Here is a 13,990-nt window from a genome sequence, read left to right on the forward strand (position 1 = left end):
AACAAATCAGATTTTTTGTAAATCAAAAGTTTTCGAATGTCCAGAGTTGTGATTATTATGAGCAGTGAAATTATTCGGACACTTCGTGAGCAAACGTTAAAGGGAGAGCACAAAATGCAAATGCATCAGAGAAATAAACACAAATATTTTGAAAGATGATACAATTTGTTATTGCTTATACGATTTTTTGTGTGTTGAACAGCACTAATTTTTTGTACAAAAACTAGTAAAATTCATTAAACTAAAATTGTTAAAATTTAATTAAACTAAAATTTAACTACCACCAAAGCGACATCACTTGTATTAGGGTGACACAGGGTTTAAATAGTTATGAATGCAATTAATTAATGCAATTTAGTTCAACATTAGTTGAAAGAATCTTAAGCTAAACAATTTTAGTGATTTTATATATGAATTCAAACATATTTCATAAATATCAAAAAATTTATATATATATATATATATATAATTATATAATTATATATATATAATTTATATATATTTATATTTATATATGTATTAATGTATATACTAACTCTATAATTTGTTATTAATTGGTGTTTGAACTTTACTATAATGAGAAATATTTAATAATATTAATTATTAAAGCAATAAGATTACGCTTAAATTTATATGTAGGTAGTTGTTTCTCTTGACAAGGACATTTCTGAAGGCACTATAAAAATGATTTATTCGCCTTATGCAGTCTCGATTTGCTTGGATTTATTTTACATTTGAGCTGCTGTATTAGATCAAATATTTTAAGCGCAGGGCCAACTTTCATACCAAACATCGTTATAATTTCGTCTTTTGATAATTCCATTAAACGCTTGCCATCGATTTTATTGCGACTAAATGTATCGCAATGCGCTGTGCAATCGTTAACACGTAAAAATTGCGACACATCATAAACATTCCAATTGTCAGGCGTGAGTTCCGTTTGTGCATCACTGGTAGTAACAGTTAAGTAGGAATTATTATTTGAAGTGCTGGATATGTCGTTTGAATCAGTTAAACGTGGAATGTATTTACTACTGCTAACTGATGAATTCTATTGCGCAAAAAAAATAAATAATTAAAAAAAAACAACTTTTTGTAAAATAAATTTGTCAACATTCAACTCACTCCAATATAACTTGTTGCTTTACGCCCTATGCTTGGTGGTGCTGGAGATACACTCTTCTTGACTGTTTGCATATTGCTAATACGAGCTGCATTCAAAACTTGTTGTGAGAATTTTTCACTGGCACTGCTGACAACTTCTGCAACAAGAGACTGCGGTGTAGACTGACTTGAGCGATGACTTATGCTTTCATCATCAAACTCATCGTCATCAATTTCGGCATGTTCATCATAATAAGTAGAGTTAGGTTGTTCTGCTTTCAATTCTGATTTTATGTTTAATTTTGGAAGATGTGGATTACTTTTTAAAGCCATACTGCGTTGTTTAACTAAAAATTTTAATTGTTTCTTATTTAATACTAAAATTAATAAATATTGATGTGATATAAACGTCAAGAAAACAATTATCAATCTTGTTGCTTTTTATGCTTTATTTACACAATGAACAATTAAATACAAAATACGGGTACTCACGGAAACTCTTAAAAGCGTCTTAAAATGCTTCAATTCAAGTAGATATTAAAATATAACAGCTAACTGAACTATATACAAAAAAATACTTGGTTGCTTGGGTTTATTCGCTTCGGAGCTAATTGAACTGTTGAAACTTAAGTGCGTCTCTTAACTATATATAATTTATTGTGAATGGTAGTAATATTTGCAAAAAAAAAATGGAAGTTGTATGTAAATAATTTTATTCCTTATAATAGTTGACTCAATAAAAAATTATTTTCCAATTTTTTTCAATATTATTTAAATTTATATCAAAATTGCAACTGGGTTGAGAAAACAGTAAAACTGAGAAAACTGAAATATAAGCTATTTATAAAAATTTGAGAGATTTCGTGAGTACTATTAATATTTATCAATATTTTTCACTAATGCTATAAACGCACATGAGATTTTCTTTCTACAAAAACACCAATTTCATTATGTTGTTGTTGTTGTAACTCGCTGGGACCTACATTAGAAGTCCTTTTGGATGGTGTCGAACGGCACTTGATCGTCGGGGGAGAGAAATGGCTCCGGGACATAGACCCGGCTGTTCTTGAAACCCCATCATCATTATACTCTGTTGCTAAACACAGAGTGTAGCATATAGAATATGATTTCAAAAATATATATGACACCTATTCACCTATACACCTAACATCGACAAACTCAATTAGTCATATTCTGTGGTTGCCGGCTAAATGAGGTTGTCATTTCTCATAAAACGTGTCATTTCTAAGCATTTTAATTAACTAATTACTTAACGCACAGTCAACTATATGCAGATGTCTAATGCTTTTAGATTCAATCATAACTTATTTGAAAAGTTCAATTTTTATACTTTTCTTTTTGAGCACATATGAATTTGATTATTTTATATAGTATTTTTTGCATATCAAAGTGCTTTACACACTTTACATAAATGCTGTAGATTGTACGGTAATCGAACGGGCATATTTAAAAATTTTAGTGGACATTTATTTTATATGCGATTGGATATTTATATATAAGATTTGTATGAGAGCAATTTAAATGATTAAATATTTATAAAATATAATTCTTACTTGTATTTTGATTTTCATGTATTTTATTTGCTGATGTTGGTGAGAATTTCTTTTTTCGTTTCTTTTGTGGTTTTAATTTTGGTGTCGTTTTAACTTGTATTGGTGGGCCTTCCAACTTGTGTCCCACAAGTACACACCAACCTACAGGATAAACATCAGGTGATTCACAATCTAACCATTGATCATATTCATCAGTCCAGCCATCAAAATGTATTTTAAGTAAACGTCCAACTATTCGGGATACAGTAGCGACACATACCAAACGTGGATCCATAAGATCGGCACACTCAAGGCTCATACCAACCTAATTAATGAAATACAGAAAAATAGTATTCACAAAATAATAATTTGTAACATTCTAATTACCTCAAACCCGTGGGCTGGTATAATACGATGAAATAAGTGTTGTCCAGCAGCTAAGCTGCATGTTTCATCCAAATATGTTTCCCAACTGAAAGTGTTTACATCATAACCGTTGGGTGGCGTAAGAGTAATGTTATTTGATTCACAAAAACCAACGGGAAATATGCTTGGTGATTTTTCATGGTAACAAAACCTAAATATAAAAAGCTTAAATTGTTAAAAGAAAATTTATTTTATAAAATTGCAGCACATACCAATCAGAACCGGAAGCGTCAGGTTGATAAGAGTCAATGCGTATCATTATGTAACCAAACTTTAAAACTGCCATAACAGTAGCGGCGCAAATCGACGAAAGATTTAAGGGATCTACCGCCTCCAGTTTCATACCTTCTACAAAACTATTCTTTCTTGATTCCGGATAATATTCTTCAAATGTGAAGTTCATTTTAAAAAGTTCTATTGTTGCATCGTCCTCATGCACTTCAATCATAGCTTCACGACCCGCTACATTAATTCAATGTTAAGGATAATTTTTTAAATTATCGCATGTGTAACTCACCCAGCATTCTTTCCAGATAATCCTGCGGCGCTGATAAATTATGTCCTACTGTTGTTGCCCATCCCACAGGATGAATGATAGGTGCATCTTCATGGCACCAAAATCCGTCTTCGGAATCAAAATAACGTAAAAACAACCGTTTGCCGACAATTTTAGTAACAGTAGCTAAACGCACTTGGGATATGCAATCCTTGTCCACACACTCGAGATTTAAACCGATACGAAAACGACATTGTATGCTGTCGTTCACTTTGTTATAAAAACTAGAAGGCAATGTACGTGCGCCTGATAATCGCCCTACCAAAAAATCGATCCAGTCTCCGTATTTGTTTTGAATACTGCGCGGCGGTATAAGTGGTTTACCACGTGTTGCACACCAGCCCACTGAATGGACTTCAGAATTACACAAATTAACCCAAAAATCGTTATCAGATTCGTCAAACCCTATTAAAAGTATAAATTAAATAATAAAAAATTTAACCTATTTGACAAAATGTTTTTGTAATCTTATAACGTAAGAGTTCACATTAGGTCACTATACAGAATAATTTCTTCTACGGCCCCCAATGTTACCTTCATAACGCATTAATGCTTTATATCCGCTTATATTTAATATAGTCGCCACCCAAAATGAATGAGGTGTTTGTCCTGGCTGTATAACTTCCAGGTTATCACAATCCGTATTTTCAACTTCAACTTTCATATCAACGTCTATATTATCCCACACCTCATACCCAGGTGCATGTGGAAAACATGATACTGGTGCCGCATAAAAATTCTCATCTAATAACCTTGGTGTCCAATCATACGAATGTGAAGGATCCCCATGACGGCGACGTATGCTAATTATCTTCTCTAATTGCGGGCATGTCGGAAGATGATGATCTATTTTTGGTATACCATTTTGCGGTAACATATCTGCAAACATTCGAAGCGACTTTGTTGTTGATATAGCCATTGTACCATCATCACTGTTAGCACCAAGAGATGAATCACTGCAACCGGTTGACGATCCTTTTATTTCACTTATGTTAGAATTCTCAACTGTCATGTCCGCTAGTATGTTAGTCATCACAGCTTCACTTAAACCGTTAATTTGCGCTAATTTTGAATGATCTGTAATTTTGAATCGATAATTAGAGTTGTTAGTGGTTGAAATGAGCACAGCGTATTCAATTTCGAAATCTGGTAGACCTTGGTTTGAATCCTGAGCCTCATTTAAGCCATCATTAGTGTGTTCATTTGCTAAAGTTGTCGTTGTTGACTGAGGCTGTTCCTGTTGGATCTGCTGTTGTTGTTGCTGCTGATTACCTGCCATCATTTTTCCATTAAGGACTAATGAATATAGCTCACCGCGAGCGCACGCCATACTGCAAAAACGTCTAGATTTGGTGTAAAATGTATGTTTTACGCCGATAGCACCACACCGTTCACATACAGCTAAAAACAGAGAAAATATATACTTATAGATCAAAACAATACAAAATGTAGTGGTGAATCTCTTACTACTAAATTTGTCGAATTTGAGAATATTGCTTTTCTTTTCTAAATATTTACTAATCTAAATTATCTAAAATAGGTAGATATTTATATTTGATTATACTGAAATATTTTAAGGTGATAGACAGTGAGACAAGAAAAAAAATTCAGCGAGATGTAAAAATAAGAGGAAAAAGGCTGTTAAAAAATAATTTTTTGATTTACCAAATAAAGGCATAAACGACACCACATATATGTGTAATAGTTTCAGTGATCTTCGACTTTTTGTTTCAAAATTTGTTTATTGCATCACCTTATTGAATGGTTACTAGTTTTGCTAATATTATTTAATTTTTGTAGTTGATTATTAAATTTCTACTAATCTTAAAAAACCTATGAATAGTTGACACTTAGTTCCAATAGTTCCTATTGCGTTAAAACTCAACATCAAATCTTCAAAGCTATTAACCGCAAAAAATCATGAAAAGTAAAGAATTATTTTAGAAGAATTCATCTTTAACTAATAAAATAATGGCTTTCGAAATAATTTCATAAAAGAATGTTTGTAGCAAAGCAGGTCAGTTACTTTCACATAGTTAGGTTATATAGTTTTTCATCGAATTCGGCTTTAACAACAATAACTTAACCCTGGCTGGACTTGAAATTTAAAAAAAAAAACCACCGTTCATAAATATCAGTACTATTGGTTTTATTTGAATTCTAACATGTTCAAACTGTACGGGGATTTTAAGGATGTCGGTTTGGATCAAATACTTCAATCTATATGGATATCCATTTGCATGAATACTTAAAATATCTGAACAGTAAGAACTATTGAATGTTGAAAAGTCTTTATTATTTATTATCTTTATATTACGTCAACTACTGTTCTGTTATAGGAACAGAGATCGAAAGAATTTCACAATGAATGTAATGAAATTACAAGTGCATTTCTAAAAGTGGATATTATAGCACGATCTAAGACGAAAGTATATTGGAAAAACATCAACATCTGTGACTAACAGAAAACAGAAAGAGAAAAAAATAATGAAAAAAATATGGCTTATGATATATGTTTTCTCTTTTTAGACTACCTACTGTAAAAAGATGCAATTTAAAATGCAATTAAATTATAATTTATATAAAAATGGTCGTATATGTCGTATAACAAGAAAATTATGTATGAATGTTTGCAAAGACGGTCAAAAATTTGACACCGGCAATAAACCCAATAGATGCTTCAAAAAACCAAAGATCGAGGATATTTTGCGGTATTTGAAACAACTGTACGGTCAGCTAAAAAAAATTACTAATTTAAAAATTATATTCTAACTATATACTAAAAGCATTTCTGTTCAAATAAATTAGTATACAATAAGTATAATACATTTTTCTGTGTTTGTTTGTATAATACTAAAAAAATAATAATATTAAAATTAAATACAAAAAATGATCTAACTAAAATGTATTAAATATATTAATTAATTAAAATAAAACAAAAATAAAAATAAAAACATACCCATTCCATCTTTTTGAATTGGTATAACGGAAGGGTCAATATTGCCCTTATATGCAATTGGTGTCTTCAACACCAGACCAGGTCTATTGACTGGTTCAATTTTACGTGTTTTGCGCTGGGTACGCTGTGTCCCAGTAGATGTAGTCGCTGACGTCGATGCTGCATTTGTTCGAATATCACTTGAAGATGCACTGCTTAGTTTCTGCTCATCAACAGGTATTAATAAATCATTATCATCAAGCGTTTTAGGTATATTTATAGTTTGAGTTGTTATATCTCTATCGGAGCTCATAAACTCTGTTCCATCATAAGAATTTGAATCAGTCATCATAACAAAATCATCAATATTTATTATTTCTTGTTTCGGTGTTAGGCCTGCTATGCCTTCATCATAATCGTCATCAATCTCATAAACTTGTTGTGTATCATCCGTTGATATATAATCTGTGCCAAGAGTATGTTCTTCATCTACATTGTGAGTCGCGGCCTCCTCATCGTCAATAATGCTGGCATAATTTTGAAAAACAGCTGCTGCTGATTGTTGCAATAATTGTTGATGGAGTCCGCCCATTTGCGCTAGACCATATATTTCATTCGAATTGGCAATCAGTGTTGGTTGAACTCCCAGCGCAGCTGCTGCAGCCGCAGATGAAGCAGCTGCTACAGCTGCTGCTGCCGCCTGACCACTATATTCCCCCCCAACAATGCTCATCATTGGATTTAAATCCTTTTTTCAGCGACACATATATTACAAAAGCAATTATTATTAACGCAATTTATTTTTTTTTACAATTTTTTGTTAATATTTAAATTAATTTAACAATAATTCAAAGCAATTTAACAAAATTCAAGTTAAAAACAACAAATTCATAAATATATAATTAATTATATTTTTATATTAGAAATTATTCAAAAATTATAATAATTTTCGCGAACAATATTTTTTATTTAATTTGTATTAATACAATTTAAATTTATTTTATATTTTTTTTGGGGAGGAGCAAATGATCAAAACAGCAAGAAAAAATAACATATGAAAAGAAAAAAGAATGAAAATTTAGAAATAAATGAGTGAAGAACTTAGAGTACAAAAAAATTAAATGTGTCGGTGAAAATTTTGTACGGCATTTTTATGAAAATAATTGATTGCTCAATTATTTAAATATTACAATGCGTCGATGGAACTGCATTTTACTGCATTTAATAGTTCCAAAAATTTTTTTTTGCATTACTTACCATTGTTGGTTGATGAGTTATATCATCCATTACCGACAACCCCACAGATGAATGCCCAAATAATGTTGCAGCATCCTCCAAGGAGATACGATCTGGATTGTAGTGGCTCATCCACATCATTCTCATTTCAGAGGGATTCATTTTATGCCTGAAATCTACTTTTTTGTTTATTTCTCATTTAGTCAGGAAATAAATATCAGCATTTGTTAAAGTTTCCACTTTGTTCAAACGTCAAACATGTTCCACATCTATTTAAAAGCAAAGAAAAAAATTAATTATTTTCATATTTATTTAGTATAAGCATTAAAACATTATCATTAATTTACAAAATAACAATAATATGTAACAATTTGTAATGAAATTTGGAAAAAAAACAATTTCATTTTGTGCAACCAAAAAGTCTAGTCAATCCTTAGAATACCCAAAAATATTAATCGGCGATTGTAAAAACGGAATTGATAGATCTTTTTTGGTCTAATCTAAATTACCGCTATAAAAAATATTTATCTAAAATTAAATACAGTAAGACTTCGTTCCAAAACGAAGTCGATAAAGTACATTCCAAAAAATCTTATTGTCAAACGAAACAGCTTTTAAAAACAACGTATTACCACGTAAACGAAAGTGATAAGTAAAAAGAAGTAGAAAACTAACTACGAAATTTTCACTGATGTCCCCTTTTTATACTAAATACAGTTTAAAATTATTCAAGCTTTTTTTATAATAATCGTTTAAATTCAGATAGAACTCAATTTCTGAGCTTCTTCATTTCGTCGATCATATTGTTTCTGGAGTGGATAACTTCTGTCGCAGATGTTGTGGTAGTTGAAGTTGCTAATGATAGGATTTTTTTAACATCAATATTGTTGAAGCTCACAAATAAAATGCAGTGCTGATATAAGATTATAAATTATAAGTAAAATTACAAAAATTTTTGTTTTTTAAATAACATTCATAGTAATAATGCTTTCACTAAATAACGAATGTTGCATATAGAATGCATTTCCTTATTTAACTTCTCATTTTGGAAGTTTTTCTTATTAAGGTCGCTAATTAGAATAATTTACCATACAAAGAAATTTCATACAAATGAGCTCATTATAAAAAAATCAACTAATTTAAGGCGAAAAACTCTTAAAAACAAATTTTTCACAAGTGATATTATAAAAATTTTAAACTTTGTCTTATTGTTATCCTACACAGCACCTCTTCACTTACCGGTTGCCTAATCCATATCCTAACCCATATATTCGTAATTTATTTTTTTATTCCATTGATGTTTTCTTAAAGAGGTTTTTTGAAGAGTAGTGAACTACAACAACAAAAATTCATTTTATTGAATTTTAATTAATCAAATTTTTGGCTGACCATACAACTGTTTCGAGTATTGCCAAATAAACATCATCTTGGAAATAATTTTTGTATTTAATTATTCGTAAATAATTTTTTGAGACTGCAAGTATCAAGAATCAAACTCGTGTCCTGCCAAATTTGAAGCTCAGAGTCAGCGCACCTTAACCAACTGACCCAAAGCCGTACTTGACTTTTATGTTCGCACATTTTTCTGGAGTTTTGGTAATTTACTATCAAAGTTTTATTAACAAATCCACTTGCTATGTTTATATTAGAACGATATCATAAACTAGCTATAGAATAATTAAATTAATCATATTTTCATTTTTAATTGTTAAATTTCAATACTATTCTATTTGTACAGGCATTATTTTACGTTTTCTGTAATAAATATCTACTTGAACTACTTGAACTTGGTCATGTGAATCAATATACTTGATCATGTGAAATCATGTGAATCAATATACAACAATTATACTGAAAGTATCCTATCCATGTTACAAGTAGAAGCATTGTGTGAAACAAAACTAAACAAATAAATTTTTTTTTTACAGTAATTTAATTTTATCAAAATTATGACGTATATTTATCTTATAAAATATATTGCTAAATTTATTATTTTGAACGATTTTTCACAAATAAATTGATATACTTCGCATATCATCCGAACTATCTCGTTAAATAATGCGAAAATATTATTGGGAATATAAAATTATACTATTTATACTATTCAGGGATAAATTGTGCTTTTAAAGTCTGACAACTATATAGTTAGAAAGGTATTTTGAATGTAGTGAAAATCTGACATTTTCGAAGCAGTGAAATATATTGTCGTTTCGAAATAACGAAATTTACGTTACATCGAGAATCTATTGTATTACACGAAAATTGAAACGAAACATAAAATACTCTACAAAAGTGTACTGTTTCTGGAAAATGTTTATTATCGAACCAAAATTTAGAAAAAGATGTTAATGCTTTAAGTTATTATGTATTTTTGAGTAGAGAAATTGAATTTGAATATATTAAGTTAAAAATCGGTGTCTTCCATCTCTCGAGACTTAAGGCGATTGCCTATTGATAACTTGATTGAGATAGAACTGTGCGATGAAAGAAGATACTTTTTTGTTGTAAACCGCAAATACTCCTTGCCTATACTTGACTCCACTGATACTATCAGCATGTCCATGTATTTATTCTCGAAGAAATGATTCTTCTGACGCAACAATACAATCTAGCTTCAATAATTTTGAAGAATCTCTTTTAGATAACAAATTTCAACTTTATGCCTATGTCAAACGAATGAAAATTTTAATAGTACGACTAAATATTGTGGGAGCGAAAATAGTAGGCGTTCTGTAACGTTCTGATCGAATTCAACAAATGCAACCATGAAAAGAACATCGAGAACGACAATGAAGGCAACACAACTAAAAGTAGTAGTTGAAATCGATACGCCAAACAAAGCAGTTGGAAGTAAGTCGTTTAATTTTTAACTTTAATTTCAATAAAACGAAACTTTATAATAGTTTCATAACACTTTACGATATTAATAGCTATTAAAACTTGAAAAATGAAAAAGTTTATATGGATCTAATTTGAAATAAAGATTGCGCGTGCAAGAATTTGTAATTTCTAATCTTGAAAATTAAATCAAGATAAACGATGACAAAAAAATTAAGAACTTTCATTGTATTTATTGTACAGATAATTATATTCAATCATTTATATTTGTTTTTGTTTTTAAATAAAATAACAGTTAGGACAAAAAGGACATTCTAACTACTCAAAACCAGCTGTCCGGACAGACAGACTCGTATAGACGATGAGGAAAATCTGGAAAAGATTCAAATAATCCAACGTTACTTGAATTATTAATTTGACAAAATCATGAAAACTGAAACATGAAAACTTCAAATTTTCATAATTGCAATTGTTAACTACATTGTAAGATTAACTACAAAGACCTCCAATTTTTTCATTCCATTAAAGTATCAACTAGAAAAAAAATTATTTATTAATATAAATAAACACATTTTCTATAAAACATACGATTACTTCCTTGGTTTAATCTATTGATAGTAATAAGACTTCTTCATTTCAAACGTTCGCATATCGTTGTTGTCGTCAACAACATTTGAAAGTCAACATCAACATGAGAGGACACCGGAAATAAACATCAATTTTTTTATTTCTCTCCTACCTTATATTTATGAAATATTAAGAACTTTATTACCGAATGCATATTTATAACACATTTACCATATATACCTAAAAAAACTTCTAATATATTAATCAAAACCCACTGTAACTGTGTAGTTTCAGTGCGTTTTATAAACGCTTTACGCTATAACTAATGTGTACCACAAGCGTAGTACGTACTAACACCCGCAGAGACAATGCACAGAAGTCGCAGTTTTTTATATTTTATTTGTGATGTACTTTTAATTACTCACCGAAAATAACAACAAACACTATTTATCTTTCATTATTAGCACAAATTATTAAACACTGTAAGCTTTTAATTAATTTATTCTTTTAATATGTAGCCGTTTACAAAATATTTTATCAGAAATATGTTTAGTACATAACAATTGCTAAATGTGAACGGCAGTGAATAAATTGGCATTGCAAGTAAAAGAAAGCCAAAGATATTAATCATTGTTGCTATTTCATTTTCACAGCGAAGTTTTGTGGCGGCAAAATGCAGGGTTGTATAAAGCATTCATTCATCAAATGATATATCCATAAAATTGCTGTAACAATAGGAGTATGCAGAAACGCTCATTAACTCGGATATATTCAATTTAATATGCTTGAAAAAATAAAATATATAAAAGTAACAAATTAAATAAAAGAACAAATTTTATTTTAATTTTCATTGCCTTTTTTATTGGTATTTTGTTCCTTGTATTTTGCACAAAGTAAACAAAACAAAGCTGTTTGTAAATAAAAATTCAGGCGAAATTGAAGAGTTTCACAATTCTCAAAATTCTAAAAATATTTTAAAAATATTCAAATATTTAAGGCATTAAATATATGAAAAGAGTTTTATTAAAAACATTTGTTTTTTTTTTAACTTCTTAGATACAAATAAGTTTATGCTTATTAAGGCATAAATGTTTTTAATTGCAATTAATTTTATTGTAAAATGAAATTTCAGAATTTCCTGCATTAGCCACGATATTTTCTTTCAGAGTAGGAAAAAAATAACATTAAGCCTTTTCGGTGGCTCGCAAGTACGGCAAAAAACAACAAATTGCTGGCCTATACTGGCCGAAATATATGCAAAACAACAACACTATTTTCTGTACTTCGGCCAGTATAGGTATACTAGCCACACTCATCGTGAACCTTCATTGGAAATTCCAAGGAATACTGCAATCATTGAATAAAAATTAAATAAAAAAAAGTTGAAAACTGGGAAAAAAGCAAAAGATTGAAAAATGTATAAAATCTTAAAACTTAACAAAGAAATAATAAGAATGTAGAAATCGTAAGTATAAAGCACATTGAATTTTTTATTATGTTAAATATTACTAAGTAACATTTATTTTATTTCATTTAATTTATAGCTTACAAACGTAAACTTAATAAAACAAACTTAATTTTTGGTGTTTTTCTAAAAAATTTTTTTATAAAAATACACGCAAACTGTGAACCACAGAGAAAACGAAGTTTTTTCTAGAGCGCTACTTAACACGAAAGAAAGAATTTCTGGAAACAAGAAAAAAAAGACTTGGATACCAACATGTACTTGAGGAGATGATATTACATGAAAGTGCAGTAAATATCACATAATTTCTGTAATCATTTGAAATGAAAAATGAATTAAAATAATATATATATGTTTAGAATTTGCTTAGAAAGAAAAATGCGCGCACTTATAAGTGCATTTAAAGATAACAACAGGCGGACTGGTGCATCGCCATGCTTACTACCCTACATGGAGTTGATGAACGAAATATTTGGTGATAAAGCAATTATTTAAAGTAATCACACTGCAACGTTAGGGTTTGACACTGATATATAAAGAAGATATAGAGGTGTTGGAAGAGTTAGAAATAAACATTGTACAAACACAATGCAGGAATAGCTAATGCAGGAATTGCCACAACTTTCAACTTCATTATTTAACCTCAAAAGAAAATCTATGCATCAAGAATATTATGAAAACAAGTTATTTGCTAAGAAATGGATAGGGGAAGAGAAAATAAAATTTTTTAAACAAACTATGAATGAATTGAAGGAAAACATAAAAAAGAAATGGTAGCATGAATTGAAATTAGAGGAAAGGAAATTGATATTGGAGGAAAATAAATTTATATTACTTGAAAAACTTACGGAAAAAATGTTAATATATTTATATAAATTTTAGAAAAACGTTATGTATAAGTTAAAAAACCTTAATTATGATATGAAATAAATTGATATAATATTTTTATTTTAATTAAAAATATTCATTTTATGTAATATATATATTTAAGTTTAGTATTTCTTTAATACAGAATTAAATTTGTACTATTTATTTTATTTTATCAAAAACTTAGTAATAGTTTTCACTGTTGGCCATGCCGTAGAGACTGAGACTCCAAAGAGATTTCCTGATTGTCTATAAGCTATTGTATTACCATCATACCAAAGATATATATAGACATCCTTTTTGCGGCTTACACGTTTAATACCAACATAATCTGTATTAGACAAATGAGTTTGGCCGCACTAAAACTAAATATTTATTGTATGTCTATATCCAATTTAAATGAAATTGAAATAAGTTACTAAGTAAATAAATGCTACTTT

The 13,990-nt window shown here is 29.4% G+C and overlaps 1 protein-coding gene across 3 annotated transcripts; it reads right to left on the minus strand.

Moving 5' to 3' along the window:
* Positions 1–562: 562 nt before the first annotated feature.
* LOC119687818 (polycomb protein Sfmbt) lies at positions 563–11,787 on the minus strand. 3 transcript variants are annotated; one of them, XM_038102323.1, is made up of 11 exons: positions 11,644–11,787; positions 7,835–8,082; positions 6,599–7,325; positions 4,795–5,040; positions 4,174–4,716; positions 3,601–4,044; positions 3,296–3,545; positions 3,045–3,234; positions 2,679–2,982; positions 1,126–1,451; positions 563–1,051 (listed from the first exon to the last, which is right to left on the minus strand). In XM_038102323.1, exons 2-11 carry the CDS (start codon positions 7,973–7,975, stop codon positions 677–679), a joined length of 3,546 nt encoding a protein of 1,181 aa, XP_037958251.1. In that variant the 5' UTR covers positions 7,976–8,082; positions 11,644–11,787; the 3' UTR covers positions 563–676. The 3 variants fall into 3 exon arrangements, with proteins under 3 accessions (XP_037958251.1, XP_037958250.1, XP_037958249.1); XM_038102321.1 differs by having other exon boundaries at positions 677–1,051; positions 4,174–5,040; XM_038102322.1 differs by lacking the exon at positions 11,644–11,787 and having other exon boundaries at positions 4,174–5,040; positions 7,835–7,975.
* Positions 11,788–13,990: the final 2,203 nt, after the last annotated feature.

Source organism: Teleopsis dalmanni, chromosome X (assembly GCF_002237135.1).
Source record: "Teleopsis dalmanni isolate 2A chromosome X, ASM223713v2, whole genome shotgun sequence".
In the NCBI taxonomy this organism is placed as follows: domain Eukaryota; kingdom Metazoa; phylum Arthropoda; class Insecta; order Diptera; family Diopsidae; genus Teleopsis; species Teleopsis dalmanni.